The sequence below is a fragment of the Chanodichthys erythropterus genome, chromosome 11, assembly GCF_024489055.1.
Source record: "Chanodichthys erythropterus isolate Z2021 chromosome 11, ASM2448905v1, whole genome shotgun sequence".
In the NCBI taxonomy this organism is placed as follows: domain Eukaryota; kingdom Metazoa; phylum Chordata; class Actinopteri; order Cypriniformes; family Xenocyprididae; genus Chanodichthys; species Chanodichthys erythropterus.
The window spans coordinates 3,967,517-3,991,019 of NC_090231.1; the positions used below are offsets into that span (position 1 = coordinate 3,967,517).

Here is a 23,503-nt window from a genome sequence, read left to right on the forward strand (position 1 = left end):
CTAAGGAGTCTGTTTGTGGAGTGCAGGCTGTGAAGGTGTATATGGGGTGCGTTGATGAGGAGGTGCAGTGAATCAGGACTCTGGGGAAAGTGAACGAGTGGGCAGAGCGTGCTGATCTGGTGCCGATGGGTTGATTAGTGGTTGTGATGGCTGTGACTCCGTGTCATCAACATTTGTTCAACATTAATTGCGGGTGCAAAAGTGATGTTGATTCAATGCAGTTATTAACTTTGACTTGACGTTGTTTCAACGGTTGCTTGCTATCTGGGATGTTCAGAGCTTTATAGATAGTTGATATAGTTAATATGATAGACACCAGCTCATTAACAACATCTACAATATTATTATTATTATTATTATTATTATTATTATACAATATTATTATTTTCCATTATTATTATGTATTTGGTTCTTCTTTATGTAAAGCACTTTGAATTATGTGCTGTACAAATAAAATTGCCTTGCCTTGCCAATAATAAAGCTGTAACTTAATAAAATAATAAGATATATAAATCCAGTCTTAAACTAATGATTAATAATAATAATCATTATCGCACCAGTTTTTCTCTATGGTGCCATCTTGTTTCTATTATATGTTTAGTTACCAACAAGAACAAACTTTTAATTTTTAAAGACCAAAATTTTAATAAAATTAAAACTCATTTAGACAGTAAACTCATCGGTATTCCCACCTCCATCTTATCTGATTGAGTTTTTTCATCTAAGATTGGTAAAGCTCATACAGTCATACAGGACTCAGAGCATCCGCTCCAGTTCTTGTGCAGAAAGGCCATTATAGTAAGAGCTTTGTCCTTTTCTTTTCTGCACTTTTGCTTAAGATTGTATGTCTCATGTTTTTGTGATATGTATGTATGTGATATGTAAATATTTTTTCCTGAGGATATTATATTATCTATCTAAATTATCCATCAATAAAAAAAGTCATTTAACAAGAGGTTCAGACCAAGTTCATTAAGTGCAACTTACAGGATGTTTGTTTTCACAAAATGAATCAAAAGAACTACTGTATTCCCTTTTTGTTTGTAAGAAACCAAGAACGCTGCTTGACAAGACACCAAATAACTGTTCATGCTTTGTGTGTGCGCCATCTTGTGTCTGTTATGAGCACTGCACACACAACAAAACCATCCAAAACCTCTTTGTCACAAGTCAGTTCACAAATGTAATTAATTAAAATCCATCAGAAGAGCTACTGTGGCTCAAACTGCTCCAGAAGTTAATGCTGGTTCTGATAGAAAGGTGTCAGAATACACAGTTCAGTTTGTTGCGTATGGAGCTGCAGACCAGTCAGGGTGTCCATGCTGACCCCTGACCCCGCCGAAAGAGCCAACAGTGACACGTGAGCATCAGAACTGAACCACGGATGATAAGCAGTTATTCCTGGTATTTAGGAAGGGGTTGAAAAGATAGTCATGTGACACTTCTAATTCATGTCTGCAGGAAACACACATGACAACTTGAAAGTGAACAGAATTCATACACAGAAACAGATATAATTTGTTTTCTTAATGTGCATTAAACATCATACTCCATTATACAAAGTATAAGCATTATAGATTGTTTATATACATTCAAACATTAATTAGATGTATAAGTGTGTGCAGAATACAGAGCTGAAGATTCTAGTGTGTAATTGTGTCTGATGATGGTGACAAATGATAAATTAATAGCAGTTCAAAAGTATATCTATAGACAACTGATTGTGCAGTTTGTCCAATAATAATAAATAAATAAATAAATAAATAAGCTATATTAGTTACTGCTGGTTTACCAGAAATCATAAACAGAATAAAAACAACAGAAAAGATTCAAAGGTTTATTGAAAGATATAATACTGCTTTACAACTTTGAATCCTTTCACTTTCATACAGGGTTCACAGTGAAACCTCATGTCAGAGGCAGTCATGCTGTAGGAAACTGCAAAAAAAAAAAAAAAAAAAAAATACAAATTAAACTGTAAGAATAGGTTTGATGTAAGTGATGTAAATAACTTTTAATCAAAACTGACACTCATATGCAACATAGAAAATATATAAAGAACAAAATCACAACAGTGCAGTGTAATTCACCCACTATTGACCACAACTAACCGGCTAAACCGATCAATCGGTCGACTCTAAACAGCATGTGTCATCACTGATATGGTCAAAAACCTTCATCAGATGATCAGCAGTGATTTCCAGAACATAATCAACATCTGAGTCAAATTAATGACAGATTAACAGAGATTCAGCAGATGATTTCTGTGATAGTGAGGGAGATGCAGAGTGTTTGTTGGTCTTAAAAAGGAAACAAACAGCAGACCAATTGCTGGTTTGGTTGTATATAGTAGGACTGTGAAATACACTGTAAGAAAAAATACATAGAAAAACACAATGTCATGACAGAAATTTACCAGTACCTTTTCTGTTAAACTCGCTTCAATTCACTCGCAGCCTTTCTGCTTCAGGTGTGTGGTTCTGTTACATACCAGGACGTATACATTTGTGTTTTATGATGTAATTTATTATTGTACCGTGCTGCCAATGGACCCAAAGGCCTGCTGGGAGTTGTAATTTTGTTGCATGTTGTGTCCTATTTTCTGTGCTTCTCCCTGTCCTAATCTACATGATTGGACCTACCAGCTGCGCCTCGTCAATACCAAGATGTCAGGGACGTTTGCGCCTCAGGGTGCCAAAGATCCCAAGGATCACAACATCTGTGGTCTCTCGGCGGGAGCATTTGCAGCTCCCTATGAGTATGTTCAGGTGCTCTCAGTGAACTCTTCCTGTATGGAGTTTGTGCCTAACGATTGTAAGGTCGTCCTCAAACCCAGGCATGGACGCGTGCCTAAAGTAAACTCTACTCTGATTAGAGCGCAAGTTATTACTCTGTTATCTCTCCCCGCCTCGGATGACGAGCAGGGAACTAACTTACTTTGCCTGGTTCAGGCCCTCAGAACTTCTGTGGAGTGCTTTAGCCAATGAGAGCAACTCTTTGTGTGATTTCAGAGGCCAACCAAAAGGGCTACCAGTTATGCAGCAGAGATTATCTCACTGGATAGTTGATGCTATAGCCCTGGCTTATGCTTAATCTTAGTTTCCTGAGATAACAGGAACAAGCATTGTATATATCATCTATACAGCTGCACGCGAGTCGACACTGCCACTTCTCAGTCAAAAGATTTTGATGAAATGCATTCGGTGCCGACTTATATAGGCAGTCAGCTCAGTCTGTTTAAGATTTTCTTGATATTAGTGGAACATTTTTTCATTTTTCAGACAGTCTGATTTTCACAATAGTATCACATGGTAACACAATATTTAAACTAATTAATAACAAAACACACTTCTGATCAGTCATTAGAATTCCGATGTGATCAATGAATCAGGTTAATTACTGATGAATTAACAGTCATCATCACTGGATGTTATTCTGTCTCATATTCTTCTGACACAGTAAATGTGTTTCTAAACACTGTTAAAGCAGCCAGAAAAAAATGAATAAAACAGTCAAGGGTCAAGAGCCTACAGGAAACACTGATCACCACAATGCTGACTTCAACTGTTTGTTCCTCTTTCCTTCAGTGATTTTACTCATTAACATCAGGTGTCATCACTAATGGTTATACTGAGTGATGTTCATTAATGGAATAACAAGAAATGAAAAAAGGCTCATCTGTTAGTTTTTTCATTCGGTTTATCGAACAGAAAATTAGATTTTGGCTTGATTTCTCATTTTTCGTTTGTGGTTTGCAAATCGGTCTATGGCTTCAATATTCAATTCGCACATGTTGGTCAAACCACACTGTCTTCAGTATGCCCTTAAATCTGTCAGGCAGAATAAAAGTTAGTACAGCACTGCCAAATCTCACTTTAATAAGCTTTTGTTACAACATAAACAACCATGTCTAACCTTTCCCACTCTTCTTTTAAAATATCACTATGTGTGTATGAGTGTGTGAGAGAAAGTGTATGTGTGTGTATGTGTGTGTGTGTGTGTGTACCTAATAATTAATGATATAATTTTATGAATGAATAATTCAATAATAAAATAGTTGTATATAATCTATACAGTTTATTAAAGTTTATTGTAATTGTTTATTTCTCATTTGTTTATTACAAACAAATGAGGAAAATAAAGTAAATCCAATGAGATCTAAAAATGTAGAATTGTTATTTGAGGATAAAGGCGCATCTGCGTCTGAAGGCGCGTGTCCGCATGGGTTTGAGTCAAATTTAGAGTTCAGAGCCCCAAGGACAGAAGCGAATAAACTGAACCTGTAATCTATTTAATTATATGTAAGTGTGAACTCATGAACAAGCCCAGATACACAAAGGTGTTCTGGAAATAAGCCTAAAAAACACAACTCGCGATATATAATTAGCCTAACTTCATGAAAAAACAAGCCCAAATATAATAAGCGGACTTGGCAACTCTGGTAGAGACAAGAAAACTTTACTCAGTCCAGTTTGAAGTTCTAATTTCAGAATTTAGAAGAACACCCAGCAGAGGGCCTCACATCGACTTCATCTATTGGGAGTGGTTTCGGTTTCAGTCTGTTCGGGGCAGAAGACAACGGGAAAAATGAAGGAGGAGCAAAGAAGTTCAAGTAAACTTGTTTTAAGTTCATTTTGGGAAGATTTTCGCATTGTTTCTCTTTTATTTGTGTTATGCAAATGGTTTAAAACTAAATTGGATATATTAGTCGCGTGCAAGTTAAGTGTAATTAAGTTGTTATAGCTGTAAAGCTCAGAGTTCCAGCTCGAGATTCAGTTTAATCGCAAAACAGAAACATTGTTTTTTTTTTTTTTTTTTTTTTTTTTTTAATTAGACGTTGTTTTAAATAACTAAAGTTCTAAATATTGTAATATTTGTCCAGTATGCCACACTTGATCCCTTAAGATGGTATTATTGTCACTTTAATGTCTGGATCTAACTTGTGGCGCAGACAGAAATTATTTGGGTCTCAAGCTGGACAGACATCAAACCGCGCGCACCTCTGTTTTCTAATCATGAGTGCACGGACAGAAATGAGCCTAATTAGTGACCAGCTGAACACATTTTCAAGTGCTTGCAATAACTGGATGTGTTTAATGTGTCAAAATGTTTATGGTGACGCAGATACAGGGCGCGCTGTGTCCGCGTGTGCGCGCTCAGATGCTTTTGTTTACCTGGATGTTCTTGATTCCATATTAAAATAGTTGTTGGCCATATAAACAAATTGAGCAAATATTATTGGCCGATACGTGTGAGCTAGTGATTATAGGCTCTTGATTATGTTGAATACTAAACGCGATTATAAAGAAAACACCTGATTGTTGAAGATTTTCGGTAACGCTTTAGATTACAGCCCGGAAAGTACTGCGTAATTACAAAGAATTTACAGCGTAACTTTCAATAATTATAGTGTAACTATACAGTAAGTATGTGTAAGTATAGGGGAACAATATGTAAAGTATTGGGAATAAAGGGGTAACAACCAGGAAAATAACAAATTATTTATACTGCAAGTATTAGAACTAAGGGGTACTTACACTGTTATGATAGACAACAATCTTACGTTTGGGATCAATTTTATCGAGAAAGTGCACTGATTAAATTGTTTCAAGGCAAGTAGAAAGAACTATTGCAATCTTTTTTTAATACATGGGGAAATATACTTTTGTTTCATGTAGTTACAGGGTAAGTATGACATTGTGGGCCGTAAATTAAAGTGGAGCTTGGTACCCTCTTATTTTTATGTAGTTACAGGGTAAGTATTACATTACGGGCTGTAAATTAAAGAGGAGCTTGTTACCCTCTTATTTCATGTAGTTACAGGGTAAGTAATTAATAAAATGCAAACAATCTGATATCACTGACTCCGAAACTTTTATTTGAAAAACAACTTCATTAAAAACAGGTCTACACCACTTATTATTCATTTTTTAAAATCAACTTTTCATTTCAAACTCTGAAGTCCTGACAGAAAGTAACAAGTTTTGTCCGTTTTTTGGTTGTTGTTGTTTCTCGCTTGGCTTCCTCCTCCTCTTGTTTCTCAACTGATGAATCTTAAGAAGGAATCCCATTGCTATTCTGTATTATTAGAAAATACAGTAGGCCTACACCCAGAAATTCATGGTTTAGGCTATTCATCTTTTCGCTTCCGACCAGCTGTCACCAGCGCCTGCATGAGAGTCGACTTTGTGTTCGACGAAGAACATTGAAATGAGCAACGCGAAGCTTTCATGATGTTCTCGCGGGAGATTCATGTGAAACTCGCGCGAGAACTGCCGTCTCTGTTATTCTGTCTTGTTTGTTTCTCATTCTCATTATCTGTTATTCTGTGTATTTTGTTGTGAGCATTACTAAAAAAATAATAATAAAAAAAAAACTGACGGCATCCAACATCTGCGTGAGTTTCTCGGCACGCCTACGTCACGCTTCAAGTTACGTCAAGCATGAACTCTCAATCCTCGCGTGCACGCGCCGAAGACAGTTGGTCGAAAGTTTTAAAAATATTAAAATATTTGGTATTTTTCTTACAAATACATATCGTTTCACTTAAGAAGACATCGATTCATCCATTGTGGTCGTATGGATTACTGTAGTTATTGCTGTTTGTGCTGTTTGATGCCAAGCTAGAGAAACAAATGAGAAGTGTTGTAACTTTAAATCTGTTCTGAAATAAGTTGTTTTTCAAATAAAGTTTTCCAAGTGATATGACTGTTTGCGGTTTTTTTATTATTATTATTAATTACTTACCCTGTAACTACATGAAACAAGAGTGTAACAAGCTCCACTTTAATTTACGGCCCGTAATGTCATACTTACCCCTTACTTATATGTCATACGTACCCCTTAGTTATAAAATATTTACAGTATAAATAATTTGTTATTTTCCTGGTTGTTACCCCTTTATTCCCAATACTTTATATTGTTCCCCTATACTTACACATACTTACTGTATAGTTACACTATAATTTATTGAAAGTTACGCTGTAAATTTGTTGTAATTACGCAGTACTTTCCGGGCTGTAATCTAAAGCGTTACCAGATTTTCTGATGCAGGCTATTTAATAAAACAAAGTCACAGCTTTCAGACGACATGACCTTAGTTTCGACATGAGGGCGCCCATGTGCATTTTTTTTTTACCTATAGGAAACTCATTCTGAGACCATCAATTTCACTAAACTAACTAGAACATGATGTCTGTCTCAAATATTCAAAGTGTCTTCCAAAACTTGTCTTTAACATATTTTAGATGTCACAACACTGCTCACTCATCACAAAATTAGTACAAAATGTAGGCTAATATAATAATTGATTTTATGAATCAATTTGCGCTGCATGTCTTTAGTAAATCCTGACAGTATTTGTTTTTAACTCCAAAAGAGGGTTTGTGCTGGTGCAAGCTGGTAGTAAATCTGGCCCTGTGTGTGCGTTTTGGTCTCAAAATCATTAAAATGCCATTAACAATGTGTCAAAAATGATGATTAATATTATTATTCAATTTTGTAATTCATTGTTCTTTCTAGAAATGGATCATCATCACAGTCACTGCAGTGATGACAGCGGAGTTTCTGATCACAGCCATGAACTTCCTCCTTCATTCAACAGTGAGTCAGTAAACAGCATTGTGTTTTTGAAACACATTAGTGTTGTTATTATATTTAGTTTAGTTATTTTACATGTTTATTCAATTAATAGAATAAAAAACTTTTAATGAAGTGACAGTAGGCTACTAAAAGTTTAGCTGAGAAATGCAGATATTTCAAAGATTTTTCTGAAATGATTACAATTTACCATTTCACTGTAAAATGTAATTTTGTTCTTATTCTGATGCAACTTTACAAGATAAACAAAGCGCATGGAAGAAAAGAAAAAGAAATTTTGAGGCAATACCAGCAACACTCCAGCAGAAGAGCTACTGTAGCTCAAACTGCTCCAGAAGTTAATGCTGGTTCTGATAGAAAGGTGTCAGAATACACAGTGCATCACAGTTTGTTTCATATCGAGCTGCATATCTGCAGATCAGTCAGGGTGTCCATGCTGACCCCTGTCCACCGCCGAAAGAGCCAGCAGTGGATACGTGAACATCAGAACTGGACCACGGATGATAAGCAGTTATTCCTGGCATTTAGGAAGGGGTTGAAAAGTTAGTCATGTGACACTTCTAATTCATGTCTGCAGGAAACACACGACAACTTGAAAGTGAACAGAATTCACAGAAGCACATATACTTAGTTTTCTTAATGTGCATTAAACATCATACACCATTATACAAAGTATAAACATACATTGTATATAAACAAGTGGTGGGCCGTTATCGGCGTTAACGTGCTGCGTTAACGTGAGAATCTTATCGGGCGATAAAAAAAATATCGCCGTCAATCTATTCTCAAAGTTGGGTTGGGAGCTGGGTCTATACTACGCAAGCTATGATGACTTTCACCTTGATATTTTAGCGCGGATGTATACCTAGCCGAATTGACCCTTCGCAAAGACCCGCCCCCCTTAGTTACTGTTGCTTTGTCCGACAAGCCGTGACGCTGTCACGCCACACACAGTGATAATGCATCACGGAGCAAAGCACACGTACATCTCGGAGACGTCTATTTGATGTGTGTGTTTACGTCTGGAAGACGTATTATTTAGGGTGTTTGCTCATCTGGAATACGTCTATAGGACGTATCCTGTCAGATGTCAAATAGACGTTTAGAAGATGTCTTTAAGATGTTTATGATTTAGAATGTATGTAAAACTAACATCTTAAAGACGTCTATTAGATGTTTGTAAACAGCAGATGCTTTCCAGATGAAGTGATCTTTAACAGACGTCTTGCTGATGTACGTGTGCTATCTAGGACACTGACAACACGTCGACAGACAAGACAGAGCAGGTTACTTATGATATTTAACAAAGTCCCAGCTTTAAAACTGTGTAGTTTTTTAAGAATTTCAAACAATAAAACCCGTTTTCTTTAATGTGTCGTGTCCATGGTCGTGACAGATTGCTGTAGCGCCTCAGCTCAAGAGGCTCGTAAACCGATCATCTCGTACTACGAGTCCATTTATAGCATCAAATAAACATGAATGAACATGAGAAACAATGTTGTTTCAAACGCGGAAAGATGTCAATATACACAATTTTTCAAGTTTAACTCCACCGAGGTTAATCTTCTAACGCCTATCTGCTTTGTCGGACAAAATGGCGGATTACTTTTAGTCATTTGCTGCGTCCCAATTCGACTACTAAAAGTATGTACTTTTTCTGTGAACAAAAAGTACTTACTTTTGAGTGTGTAGCAAAAGAGTAGACAAGCTTTGGGACATACTAACACGTCATACAATTGCGTCTTTGCTCTCTGTCGCATCCAGTCGCCGTAAACTGGCCTGTCAATCATCTTACATCCTCCACATTTCATTTAGCTAATTTCCTACCGTATCGGAGAGAAATGCAGCACGTTGATCTGCAGTCGCGAGTCTTTCATGTGGAGAACTCTCCTCATATTAATGCATATGATGCATTTAAAAGTTAATGGCCAATCAGATCTTTATAAAAGTCCACATTGGTATTTGCAGATGAAAAATAACACATATAACATTAAATAAATATTTTCTATCAGTTTGAACTGATTATTAGTCACTCAAACAACCTCTCAGCAATGGGTTGTGGGCAATATTAGCCTTTATAGTGTGCACGGATCCAAACTTTGAAAATCTACTGGAAATAGTAGACCATCCGGGGACTTTTGGCATACTCTTTTCAACATACTATGCTTTGGGACACACTTATTTTAATCTCACATACTATTTAGGATGGATAGTATGGACATTGGGATGCAGGGACAATTTGGGTATCTCACATATTCTGAATGTCTTCGGCAGAATTCAAATGAGCCATTTTAATCTAGATTAAAAAAATTAATCTATGCCCACCACTAATATAAACATATACCCCCGGTTTCACAGTCAAGGATTAAGATAGTCCTAGACTAAAATGCATGTTTGAGCTGCTTTAACTGAAAGTAACTTGCACTGACATATCTTAAAAAATGTCAAGAGCCGTTGTTTTGTCTCAAGATGCACACCAGTAATGTTTTTTTCTAGGGCATGTTTATAAAAGCTACTTAAATACCTTAATTGAAATAAAGCCTAATCCTGGCTTAGCCTAAACCCTGTCTGTGAAACCGGACCATAAAGCTTATAGAATACAGAGGTGAAGATTCTAGTGTAATTGTGTCTGATGATGGTGATAAATTGATTGACAAATGATAAATTATTAGCAGTTCAAAAGTATATCTATAGACAACTGATTGTGCAGTTTGCCCAATAATGCTCCTTGTGTTTTTATAATAAATAAGCTATATTAGTTATAGCTGGTTTAACAGAAATCATAAACAGAATAAAAACAACAGAAAAGATTCAAGGATTCATTGAAAGATATAATACTGCTTCACAACTTTGAATCCTTTCACTTTCATACAGGGTTCAAAGTTAAACCTCATGTCAGAGGCAGTCATGCTGTAAGAAACTGCAACAATAATACAAATTAAACTGTAAGAATAGCCAAAAGGTTTGATATAAGTGATGTAAATAACTTAGTTTTTACTTTTAATCAAAACTGACAGGGTGCCAAAGATCCCAAGGAAAACTACATCAGTGGGAACATTTGCAGCTCCCTATGAGTATGTTCAGGTGCTCTCAGTGAACTCTTCCTGTTTGGAGTTTGGGCCTAAGGATTGTAAGGTCGTCCTCAAACCCAGCCATGGGCACGTGCCTAAAGTAAACTCTACTCTGATTAGAGCACAAGTCATTTCTCTGTTATCTCTCCCCGCCTTGGATGATGAACAGAGATCTAACATACTTTGCCTGGTTCAGGCCCTCAGAACTTCTGTGGAGTGTTTCAGCCAGTATCAGCAATCAGAGCAGCTCTTCGTGTGCTTTCAGAGGCCGTCCTAAAGGGCTACGCAGCAAAGATTATCCTGCTGGATAGTGGATGCTATAGCCCTGGTTTATGCTTAACCTTGGTTTTCTGAGATAATGGGAACAAGCATTGCGCATCCTGCTGTGCTATACAGCTGCACAGCTCTGTTCTCTGCGGTGTCAAAAATTATGAACAATTTTATTATTCAATTTTGTAATTCATTGTTCTTTCTAGAAATGGATCATCATCACAGTCACTGCAGTGATGACAGCGGAGCTTCTGATCACAGCCATGAACTTCCTCCTTCATTCAACAGTGAGTCAGTAAACAGCATTGTGTTTTTGAAACACATTAGTGTTGTTATTATATTTAGTTTAGTTATTTTACATGTTTATTGAATTAGTAGAATAAAAAAACTTTTAATGAAGTGACAGTAGGCTACTAAAAGTTTAGCTGAGATATTTCTGAAATGATTACAATTTACCATTTCACTGTAAAATGTAATTTTGTAGTTATTCTGATGCAACTTTACAAGATAAACAAAGCGCATGGAAGAAAAGAAAAATATTTTTTTCAGGCAATACCAGCAACACTTGTGAAATGGAGCTGAAATTATGGGTCCATAATTATGCATGTGTTTAGCATAAATAAACTAGTAATTAATGATTATCTTAACATATAGTAAGTTCATATTAGCCAAGCTAGTAAGCTAGTAATTAATAATTAACTGAATGTACAGTAAACACCTTTTAGCCATTATTTACAACCTAATGAACCATATATTATTTTTGTGTAGTGATGAACTTTATGCTTCAGTGATTCACCATCTATTAAGTTAACTAAAGAATATGAAGCTAGTTATGTATAATTAGTGCTGGTTTTACAGTAATAAATTGCTAAATTAGTGTAATAAAGACAATTTGACCCCCTATTCTAAAGTGAAAGTTATAACTTCATTAATTATGGCACTTATTGAGAGATATTTAAATTTATTGAGCAGATTAAGACAATAATTAAGGCTAAACTGCCATTAATACAGTACTAATACAGACAATTTGACCCCCTATTCTAAAGTGAGATCTGCTACGCTGCTGCTGCTGAGCAAATACATGATTTGTTTAGTTTAGTCAAAATAACATCAAAGGAAAGGCTGCTGCAAGATGATCTCCTGTAGCAGATCTCTACAGGTGGCGCTGGGGAGGAGGTGGGATGATAGGAGTTCTCATATCATGCGGTGTGCTGATCGCAGCTAGGATATGATATAAATAAAGATATGTGGATTAGGAAGTACCTCTGATTGGTTGGTGTCGCAGTACTGGAAGAACCAATCAGCGATAGTTAGTTCAATGACTGAACTTTATATTTATATCCTCAATTATGGCAATTATTGAATGGTCTCATTGTTATATAAGTATTAATACGTAACTTTTACAGACACAAAACATACTTTTACATTTGGATAAATGGTGAAAGATACAACATGGACACACTGGCAAACATAAACATATTATGCTTTCACAGAAAAAAAAAAAAACTTCAAATACTTACAAATATTTTTTTTTATCCCTAAACCCAAACATAACTATTTTATAGAGAATTACAACATAATGGACAGAAATATTTAAGACAATTACAATTTTATTAAAAATATAGCATTATAAAGATATTTTGAGCAACTAATCCCACTCAAACATACCCATAACCATTTCTTAAAAATATGTTGAGTTATAAAAAAAAACATAACAGACAGAAAAGTGTAATCCCAATAATGTGATGTCAAAAATAATGTCAATAATGTCAAAAGTGCTACCAATAGTGTGAATGACGATGTGTTGCAGTCGCAGTCCTCTCTGGTGATTATATAATAGTTGTGTATGTGGTACAGAGCAGAATTTAACCATTTTCACACTTCCGGGTTTTTGGCTTAAAGAATGGGTAAAAGTTTTTCCTGTGATACATAGCCATAGACATCTCCATAAAGGATGGAGATGAAGATTGCTGGATAAAGAATTCAGTCTGTTCCTCGCAGTCATATGGATTCTAAAGATGTGGATTAAAGCAAATTAATAAAATTTATTTCTTTTGAAGCTTATTCTGGTCAATAAATTTAAATATCACACAATTAGTGCCATAATTAATGAGGATATACTTTTTTATTTTAGAATAGGAGGTCAAATTGTATTTATTATACTATTTTAGCAATTTATAACTGAAAACCAGCAGTAATTACACAATCACTAGCTTGTTGTTCAGTGAACTTAATAGAATGGCACAGAAATATAATTACATCACTCCACAAAATAATATATGTGTGGAGTACGTTTATGATGGATTGATGGGGTAGGGTGAGTAATCTTGGGCTAATTTACATTTGAAGTGAACTGATCATTTAATGCTTAACTAATGCATTATTCTGACCCTCAAAATAAAGTGTTACCAGAACCCCTTTAAGGTCAGTTATTAGTGTAGCCTATGTAGTATTTTCTAGTTGATGAGGAACAACTAATCCTGTGAGATCCAGTAATGTCTATGACAAAGCAGCAGTCAAAAGTTCAAACTATGATAATATTATTTAAATTTGTTTCAAATTTAGAGTACTTACTCCTTCTCAAAGAGACTGTTTGATTTGGTTTAGCCATAAATGTTAATTAATGCATTAACTATCAAACATGTACTAACATGTGGTTAAGACTGCTGTTATTGCATGAATCTATAATGACTTAAGGATAGCTCTTCATCATTCATGATTACTTCATGCTGAATTATTAATGCAGGTATTAGTACATGATTATTCATGTCGCTTGTTGTAAAGTGTTACCAAATTTTTAAATCATAACCTGTAAATTTATATTGCCGGCAGTGGTGATCTCAGCAAAAAATATCACTTGCAAGTTAATATTTTTGGTTGCAAAAGCGTCCATTTTAGGCACGGTCTGGAGCGCTGTATAAGATAATAATTAATAGCCATTGAAAATATAGACAAATTTAAAAGTTACTATTTATTATCATAATCTTTGGTAATGCTGGTGAAAATCAACCAGAAGACCAGAACAACCTTCTTGCTCCAAGATTCAACTTCAGTCAAAATCAATTTATTAATGTTATTAAAAGTACAGCAATATTTTTAAGTTATAATGGTAAATATTTAGTTAATCACTTGTACAAGTTCTTATATAGTGATTATTTATACAATGAATGTTAACAGAATATGTTCTCTCTTTGAGGCCAATTTAAAGCACTCAAAACAAATTTCAAATACTGATCCTGATAAAACGTTTGATATTTCAGGAGACTTGAATCTTGAATTGAAAAGAACCATTGAAGAACTGAAGTCAGAATATGACAGAAATCATCAAAATCTCATTGATCATATAAAGGAGCTGAATGACATCACTGATGAAGTTGAATCTGTGCACAAGAACTCTACAGTGGGCAGTTTGGTAGGATCATCCATTGGAGCAGTTGGAGGAATCGCATCCATAGCAGGTCTGGCTTTCGCCCCGTTCACATTAGGAGCTTCTTTGGCTCTCACTGGTGCTGGTGCTGTTGCTGGAGTAGCTGGAGGAATAACAAGTACAACATCTAACATCACTAACGCGATCAAGCAGAGAAAACTGCGTGAGACTATTGAGAAGATCATCAGTGATTTCCTGAACACAGTCAAGCCAATGATTGAGCTTCTGAATAAAATCACAGAGGACATTGAATTGATGAAGAAGACATTAAATAAGCATGAAATCCAGAGAGCAGCAAGAGGTGCTGCAGACTTATTAAAGATTGCACATGTAGCTGATGTGGTTGAAATTGGACAAATATGTGCAGAAGCTGCCAAAGAAATCCGTGTGTATATAAAAGCTGTAAAAGCTATGCGTGGATCTGCACAGGCTGCCAAAGCTGTGCGTGCAACTGCAGTAACTGCCAAAGCTATCCGTATGGATGCAATGTTCGCTGGCACGCTCTCGGCTCTGTTTCTTTTTCTTGATGTTTACTGTATTGTTCAAGATTCAGCAGAGCTCTCTGAAATGAATCAACCAGCAGACAAGAGAAAAGAAGAAGAAATCAAATCAGAAACGCTGAAATTTATTCTTCAGATGAGAGAAACAGCTGCTCAGTTTGCGAATATTGTGGATAAAATTGAAGATACCATAGACACTTTTTTTTAACAAAATGCTGCAAATCGGCACTTCCTCTCAGATCTGGCAAAGACACTGAGAACATGATCAAACATGTTAATAAAGATGACATCATTGATAATTTTTTGACATTATTTGATCAGTCTTGTTCTTGTGTTTCTGATTATTTTCCATGTGGAGTTTTGATTGGAAATAATAGTCAATCAAAATATTATTATCATTATTTGTTTATTTTATTTTCCTGTTTATTGTTAAAGGGATAGTTCACCCAAAAATTAAAATTTGATGTTTATCTGTTTACCCCCAGGGCATCCAAGATGTAGGTGTCTTTGTTTCTGCAGTAGAACACAAATGATGATTTTTAACTGCAACCGTTGCCGTCTGTCAGTCAAACAATGCGAGTGAATGGGAATAAATAAGAGTCAAATAAACATGCACAGACAAATCCAAATTAAACCCTGTGGCTCGCGACGACACATTGATGTCCTAAGACACGAAACAATCGGTTTGTGTGAGAAACTGAACAGTATTTATATCATTTTTACCTCTAAAACACCACTATGTCCAACTGCGTTCAGCATTCGCTTAGTGAGGTCTGATCACGCTCTGACAAGGGCAGTGATGTCTCGCGCATATACTTCAATGAGGAACAAAGAAACAAAGTCACCTACATCTTGGATGCGCTGAGGATAACCAGATAAACATCAAATTTTTCATTTTTGGGTGAACTATCCCTTTAATAGAGAGAGAAATGTCTGTATTTTTGTTTATTTGATATTATTGTTTCATTCAAGTTAACAGTTAATTTGGGTTTTTATTTTATTTTGTGTCTCCTTGAAGTCTATTGCATCCAATATGTTTATATATTAATAATAATAATAATATAAAATTGATTAAAATTACAGTATTTGACTGATATTATTGATGATATTCTTAAACCATGTTATTTTGTAGGATTATTCACTGCTCATTGATCTGTCTATCTCTAGTGTTTTCTGTTTTAGTTGTATTTGTAATTATGTACTTTATATTGTATTATTTAGACCAATTTATCTGTTTGTCACAGTGAGGCTCTGTGACTAGAGACTCTTATTATGAAAAGGACTTTAATTTGGACGCTGCATTATGAACACACACTTCTCACAGTAACATCATAAACACATGATCTATTTTGCACCAGTTAACACAGATATGTTTGTGCCACTGATTGTGTGTTGTGTAGTGTTATTCCTGTCCTCATCATGCCAATTCTTCCTCAGTTTAATGTTTATTGAGTCATACATTTCACTATGCTGATTCATGTATTGTGTAAACAAGTAAAACAATCATGTTGAATGTTTATTGTTTCTATATAACCACTAACATATTATAAATATTCATACTTATGTACTGGAACATTTTACCAAAACCTGCTCACAGTAAATGCCACAGTTTTGAAGATCTCATTCCCGCCAACAGAAGAACAGTTCATTGTTCTCATGTGTGAGGGGAGATTGGTGATCTGTTTAATTGAACATTGTTAATCATTACTAATTAATTGAGTTGTTTTGTTTCAAATGTTTATGTATTTTGTATTATTATAACGGTTTTTCTCTTTGTTACTGTTAAATCATTTTTTTTTATAATTTCTCAGAGATTAAAAAAGTCTCAGAGTTGTTTGAGAGCTCATAGAGTAAGCTGGAGGATAATTATATTGTGAAATTGCTGTTTTGAACAAGTTTATTGGTATAAATGAAAGCTTGCATATAACTTTTGAACAGTTTATTTTATTTTTTGTTTGTTTTGTTATTTTTAGATTTTCACTGTAAATACCATCTGAACTCCATTGGAAAACCTTTATTTTTGCACTTCTTGGAATAAAAAGAGGCCTTTTGACTTCATCATTACGTCACTTCATTTTTACGCCTCCATCTGCCGGTACATTCAGAGCTGCTGCTCCTGTTCAGTACATATCTGTGGCTCTTTTTGTTGCACTTGGTCTTTTATCTTAAGTTGATTTCAGGCTGGTTTTTATGCTGCCTTCATAGTTCCCACTTCTTAAGTCATAATTACAAGCTCTTTGCATTCAAGTGCTTTGTTGATGGAATGAACAGGAATCATGGACGACACCAGATTTATTCTTGCCTGTTTACTGGGAAAATCTTATTAAAGCCAAAATTATATTTAGTGTCCCATGCATTGACAGTAGTAAACAGTCAAAGACGAGATGTCTAAATTTGTTGTTCAAAGGCCATTAATTTAACATAACTATAAATATGTGTAAATATAATATTAAATCACGTAACTCTTACCCTTCTTTTGACCCAGGAATATATGTGTTGCAAGCTATTAAATTAAGGGAGTTACTGAGCTCTAAAGTGTCAAAATGTCATTCAGTGTTATTGCCCAGAAATAAGGCCCGGTTTCACAGACAGGGCTTAGACTAAGCCAGGATTAGACATTAGTTTAATTAAGCCATTTAAGTATCTTTTATAAATGTTCATTAAAAAAAAAAAAAACATTACAGGTGTGCATCTTGAGACAATTTTAAGATCTGTCAGAGCAAGTTTCTTTCAGTTAAAACAGCTCAAACATGCATTTTAGTCTAGGACTAGCTTAAGCCTTGTCTGTAAAACCAGAGGAAAAGTGTTTTTAAAATGCAGAAATTCATCCTAAAAATATAAATGAACACCCATTTCATAATTGTGTTAGTGCAGAAATATATAGAATAATGGGCAACATACTGCATCTACAATATATTTTAAAACTTGAATAATATTTGTCCTAACTTTTGTGTTTCATGAATGTCATTCAGTATAACAAAGACATAAAACATTTTAAAGCATATCACATGATGACTCATGTGACAGTGTGACACATTACAAAGAGGACCCACTGAAGACCCTTTATCTGTGGGATAAGGTGAGTAAATCTCTCTGAAATAATTGATGATTTCACTTTTTCACTCTCTAGTAATCTAACAAAAGCACATGTCCTTCAGTACAACACAGAAAATATACTTTTAATGTTATTATTTTATAAAAAGCTATATTAAATATGAAAATTAAGAATGATCTTTATATGTAAAGGCCATTACTTTATATAGGTGTCCAAGGCACTGCCTGTTAAATATGTTCATGTACGAAATATGTCCTTCAGTATCACGCTTTTGTCCTTCAGCACAACAAAAGTTTCATGTTATACCACAATGTCACCTGTTATGCTGAAAGACAGTGGCTTTGTTATCCCATGTTTTCATTAATTTACAACATCTAAATCATGCAATTCATATTTACTTGCTGTATGAAAACTGATTATTATTATATTAAACTATTTTATGGCATTTTAAGTGTCACAGAACCCTTGTTTCCCTGGACTTCAATTCCCATGTTCCTCCTGTTCTCCACACCTGCACTCACTTCCCTCGTCAGCTCCTCATCATCACAGATCACCTGCACCTGGACTCTATTGTTAGCACTCCTATATAATGCACTCACTCCCTGCACTCCTCGTCCGTTCTCTGTTTTGTTAAGGTGTCTGTCTGTTGTTCATTGCCATTGTTTGAAGTAAAGTCTCTATTATCGTGGAAATCCGTATCTGCCTCATCTCTCTACCAGCCACCCGTAACAGAAGAACGGACCCTAAACCGACCGGATTTTCCACGAAAAAAAAAAATGGAGACTTTCCCCAGCTCCCTGGATCCAGCTCCTCCATCGCCTCTCACCCTAACAGCCAGCGAACGCATTATCGGGCTCCTGCAGGTAGGACGTTCGCTGGAGAGGTATGTGGAGGAGTTCGTTGAGCTTGCTTACTTGTCTAACTGGCCCGACGCTCAGTTGATCTCCCTGTTTTTGGATGGATTGGATGACGACACTATCCGTTTTGATGAACCTGTTTTTTGTTTCTCCTTAAGCGAAACTATCAATTTAATTTTGTGGTTGAATGGCTCCAAATTCTTAGTGAAAGAGGTTCAGGATCAGTGTTGTCGTCCGGTCCATCCAGAAACACGGTTGGCCGGGCCAGTTGGTCAACCTCCGGCTTCCTCCGCACACCGCTCCAGCGAACTCCCTGCCTGCCCCAGGCTGGACCCATATTCCGCTACTGGGCCCAGTAAGCGGAGGAGGAGGAAGAAAGCGGCCCCAATGTCTCCAGAGCCCGCTCCAGTATCTCCAGAGCCCGCTCCAGTATCTCCAGAGCCCGCTCCAGTATCTCCAGAGCCCGCTCCAGTATCTCCAGAGCCCGCTCCAGTATCTCCAGAGCTCGCTCCAGTATCTCCAGAGCCCGCTCCAGTATCTCCAGAGCCCGCTCCAGTATCTCCAGAGCCCGCTCCAGTATCTCCAGAGCCCGCTCCAGTATCTCCAGAGCCCGCTCCAGTATCTCCAGAGCCCGCTCCAGTGTCTCCAGAGCCCGCTCCAGTGTCTCCAGAGCCCGCTCCAGTGTCTCCAGAGCCCGCTCCAGTATCTCCAGAGCCCGCTCCAGTATCTCCAGAGCCCGCTCCAGTATCTCCAGAGCCCGCTCCAGTATCTCCAGAGCCCGCTCCAGTATCTCCAGAGCCCGCTCCAGTATCTCCAGAGCCAGCTCCAGTATCTCCAGAGCCAGCTCCAGTCCCCACAGAGCCAGCTCCAGTGCCTGTGGGGATTTTAATTGTATTTGAGGGGATGAAATGGCCCTCAACCCCAGTCTCCTCCGAGCCAAGTTCTCCAGTCTCCTCCGAGCCAAGTTCTCCAGTCTCCTCCGAGCCAAGTTCTCCAGTCTCCTCCGAGCCAAGTTCTCCAGTCTCCGCCGCCGAGCAAAGTTCTCCAGTCTCCGCCGCCGAGCAAAGTTCTCCAGTCTCCGCCGCCGAGCCAAGTTCTCCAGTCTCCGCCGCCGAGCAAAGTTCTCCAGTCTCCGCCGCCGAGCAAAGTTCTCCAGTCTCCGCCGCCGAGCAAAGTGCTCCAGCCGCCGCCGCCGAGCCAGCCGCTCCAGCCGCCGCCGCCGAGCCAGCCGCTCCAGCCGCCGCCGCCGAGCCAGCCGCTCCAGCCGCCGCCGCCGAGCCAGCCGCTCCAGCCGCCGCCGCCGAGCCAGCCGCTCCAGCCGCCGCCGCCGAGCCAGCCGCTCCAGCCGCCGCCGCCGAGCCAGCCGCTCCAGCCGCCGCCGCCGAGCCAGCCGCCGCCGCCGAGCCAGCCGAGCCAGCCGCCGCCGCCGAGCCAGCCGCTCCAGCCGCCGCCGCCGAGCCAGCCGCTCCAGCCGCCGCCGCCGAGCCAGCCGCTCCAGCCGCCGCCGCCGAGCCAGCCGCTCCAGCCGCCGCCGCCGAACCTACTGCTCCTATGAACTGTGTTTTTGAACCCTCCAGCCCAAAGACTGTTTTCCCTCCCTGCCTCCCTCTCCCGCCTCCTCCAAGTCATGTCTATACTGCACCTCCACCTCAAGCCCCCTCGCCCAGATCTCCACCTCGGACCTCTGGGCGATTACCTTCACCCCGGCTCCAACCTCCCTCTGCTCCACCGTTGCCCATCAGTCCTCCAGCTTCACCAGTCTCCATCCTGCCTCCACTCACACCTTGGTCATTCATCAGCCTGCCCTCCCCTCTGGACTTCACTCCTCCGTCTCCGCTCCGTCACTCCGTCCCTCGGATTCAGTTGGCCTCCTCACTCCCCCCGGTGTTCGTTTTGTTGGCTGTCCTTCTGCTTTCACTGCGGCCTTCTGGAGCCCCGGCTGCGCTTCGGTCGGCGGAGCCTTCGGTTCCGCCATCACCCGCCAGTCCTTCAGCGACGCCTGGGCTCAACGCCTCGAAGGCTTCGGCTCCTGACCCGCCATGGCTGCCCGCTGCACCTGACCCGCCATGGCTGCCCGCTGCACCTGACCCGCCATGTATGCCTGCTGCATGGCTGCCCGCTGCACCTGACCCGCCATGGCTGCCTTCAGCCCCTGACCCGCCATGGATGCCTTCAGCCCCTGACCCGCCATGGCTGCCTTCAGCCCCTGACCTGCCATGGCTTTTGAACCTGCCCTGGAGACCTCCACTCCAGTTTGCTCCTCCCCCTGCACCAGCTTGAGGTCTCCAGGGCGCCCGCCCCCCTCCCGGTTGTTACATCTACGGCGCGAGGACGCGCCTACCGGGAGGGGGGGGTAATGTCACAGAACCCTTGTTTCCCTGGACTTCAATTCCCATGTTCCTCCTGTTCTCCACACCTGCACTCACTTCCCTCGTCAGCTCCTCATCATCACAGATCACCTGCACCTGGACTCTATTGTTAGCACTCCTATATAATGCACTCACTCCCTGCACTCCTCGTCCGTTCTCTGTTTTGTTAAGGTGTCTGTCTGTTGTTCATTGCCATTGTTTGAAGTAAAGTCTCTATTATCGTGGAAATCCGTATCTGCCTCATCTCTCTACCAGCCACCCGTAACATTAAGGTATTTCAAGGATGTACTGTTACTTCATCCTCTACAGTTAAAGACCTTGATTGTTATATTAGACAGCAACTTGTCCTTCGAAAATCATATTTCATATGTTACAAAAACAGCCTTCTTCCACCTCAGAAACATTGACTGCGGTCAAGCCAGCCGCCACCCAGAAATCACAGCTCAATTTCACCTGAAAATGATAGTAAACCTCAAAGCCTGACATTGTATGCTGCTGAATTCCAAAATTAAAGCCCTCCAACACTCATACGCTGTTTTGTCCATACATTGTGAAACTGAATACATTTCACAGAACTATTTTACCTCGTGTGGAGAGGACACCTTATCACAGTGTTAACGGCATCGTTTCAGCAGGATATTCTGATGTTGGATTCCAAAATAAGAGCCCCCCCAAAACTCATGTTTGTGCTGTTTTGTTCATATTTTCAGAAATTCATAAAAAATAAAATCCTAGTTTCCACAGACCAATTTCAACTCAGCTGGAGAGGACACCTTCTCTCAGTGTCAACTGCACCGTTTCAAGACATTCTGATGTTGCATTCCAAAATAAGAGCCCCTCAAAACTCATGTTTCTGCTGTTTTGCTCATATTTTCAGAAATTCATAAAAAATAAAATCCTAGTTTCCACAGACCAATTTCAACTCAGCTGGAGAGGACACCTTCTCACAGTGTCAACTGCACCGTTTCAAGACATTCTGATGTTGCATTCCAAAATAAGAGCCCCCCAAAACTCATGTTTCTGCTGTTTTGCTCATATTTTCAGAAATTCATAAAAAATAAAATCCTAGTTTCCACAGACTAATTTCACCTCAGGTGGAGAGGACACATTCTCACAGTGTCAACTGCACCGTTTCAAGACATTCTGATGTTGCATTCCAAAATAAGAGCCCCCCAAAACTCATGTTTCTGCTGTTTTGCTCATATTTTCAGAAATTCATAAAAAATAAAATCCTAGTTTCCACAGACTAATTTCACCTCAGCTGGAGAGGACACATTCTCACAGTGTCAACTGCACCGTTTCAAGACATTCTGATGTTGCATTCCAAAATAAGAGCCCCTCAAAACTCATGTTTCTGCTGTTTTGCTCATATTTTCAGAAATTCATAAAAAATAAAATCCTAGTTTCCACAGACTAATTTCACCTCAGCTGGAGAGGACACATTCTCACAGTGTCAACTGCACCGTTTCAGGACATTCTGATGTGGCATTCCAAAATAAGAGCCCCCCAAAACTCATGTTTCTGCAGATTTGCTCATATTTTCAGAAATTCATAAAAAATAAAATCCTAGTTTCCACAGACTAATTTCACCTCAGATGGACAGTTCACCTTGTCACAGTGTCAACTGCACCATTTCAAGACATTTTGATGTTGCATTCCAAAATAAGAGACCCCAAAACTCATGTTTCTGCTGTTTTGCTCATATTTTCAGAAATTCATAAAAAATAAAATCCTAGTTTCCACAGACTAATTTCACCTCAGCTGGAGAGGACACATTCTCACAGTGTCAACTGCACCGTTTCAAGACATTCTGATGTTGCATTCCAAAATAAGAGCCCCTCAAAACTCATGTTTCTGCAGTTTTGCTCATATTTTCAGAAATTCATAAAAAATAAAATCCTAGTTTCCACAGACTAATTTCACCTCAGATGGACAGTTCATCTTCTCACAGTGTCAACTGCACCGTTTCAAGACATTCTGATGTTGCATTCCAAAATAAGAGCCCCCCAAAACTCATGTTTCTGCTGTTTTGCTCATATTTTCAGAAATTCATAAAAAATAAAATCCTAGTTTCCACAGAATAATTTCACTTCAGGTGGAGAGGACACATTCTCACAGTGTCAACTGCACCGTTTCAAGACATTCTGATGTTGCATTTCAAAATAAGAGCCCCCCAAATCTCATGTTTCTGCTGTTTTGCTCATATTTTCAGAAATTCATAAAAAAATAAAATCCTAGTTTCCACAGACGAATTTCACCTCAGATGGACAGTTCACCTTGTCACAGTGTCAACTGCACCGTTTCAAGACATTCTGATGTTGCATTCCAAAATAAGAGCCCCCCAAACTTCATATC

The 23,503-nt window shown here is 38.6% G+C and overlaps 1 protein-coding gene across 2 annotated transcripts; it reads left to right on the forward strand.

Annotated features, from left to right (window-relative positions):
- The first annotated feature begins 4,557 nt into the window (after positions 1-4,557).
- LOC137030627 (apolipoprotein L3-like) lies at positions 4,558-16,908 on the forward strand. Of its 2 annotated transcripts, none has more exons than XM_067401043.1 (4): positions 4,558-4,612; positions 7,522-7,602; positions 11,147-11,227; positions 14,201-16,908. In XM_067401043.1, exons 1-4 carry the CDS (start codon positions 4,588-4,590, stop codon positions 15,073-15,075), a joined length of 1,062 nt encoding a protein of 353 aa, XP_067257144.1. In that variant the 5' UTR covers positions 4,558-4,587; the 3' UTR covers positions 15,076-16,908. The 2 variants fall into 2 exon arrangements, with proteins under 2 accessions (XP_067257144.1, XP_067257145.1); XM_067401044.1 differs by lacking the exon at positions 4,558-4,612 and adding an exon at positions 6,981-7,422.
- The last annotated feature ends 6,595 nt before the right edge of the window (positions 16,909-23,503 follow it).

What these genes read in the sequence shown, in the direction of transcription:
- LOC137030627 (XM_067401043.1), top strand. Translation starts at nt 4,588, where the DNA reads ATGAAGGAGGAGCAAAGAAGTTCAA. An exon ending in ACTTCCTCCTTCATTCAACA is followed by an intron (nt 7,603 to 11,146) that starts GTGAGTCAGTAA and finishes TGTTCTTTCTAG; the next exon opens with AAATGGATCATCATCACAGT. An exon ending in ACTTCCTCCTTCATTCAACA is followed by an intron (nt 11,228 to 14,200) that starts GTGAGTCAGTAA and finishes TTGATATTTCAG; the next exon opens with GAGACTTGAATCTTGAATTG.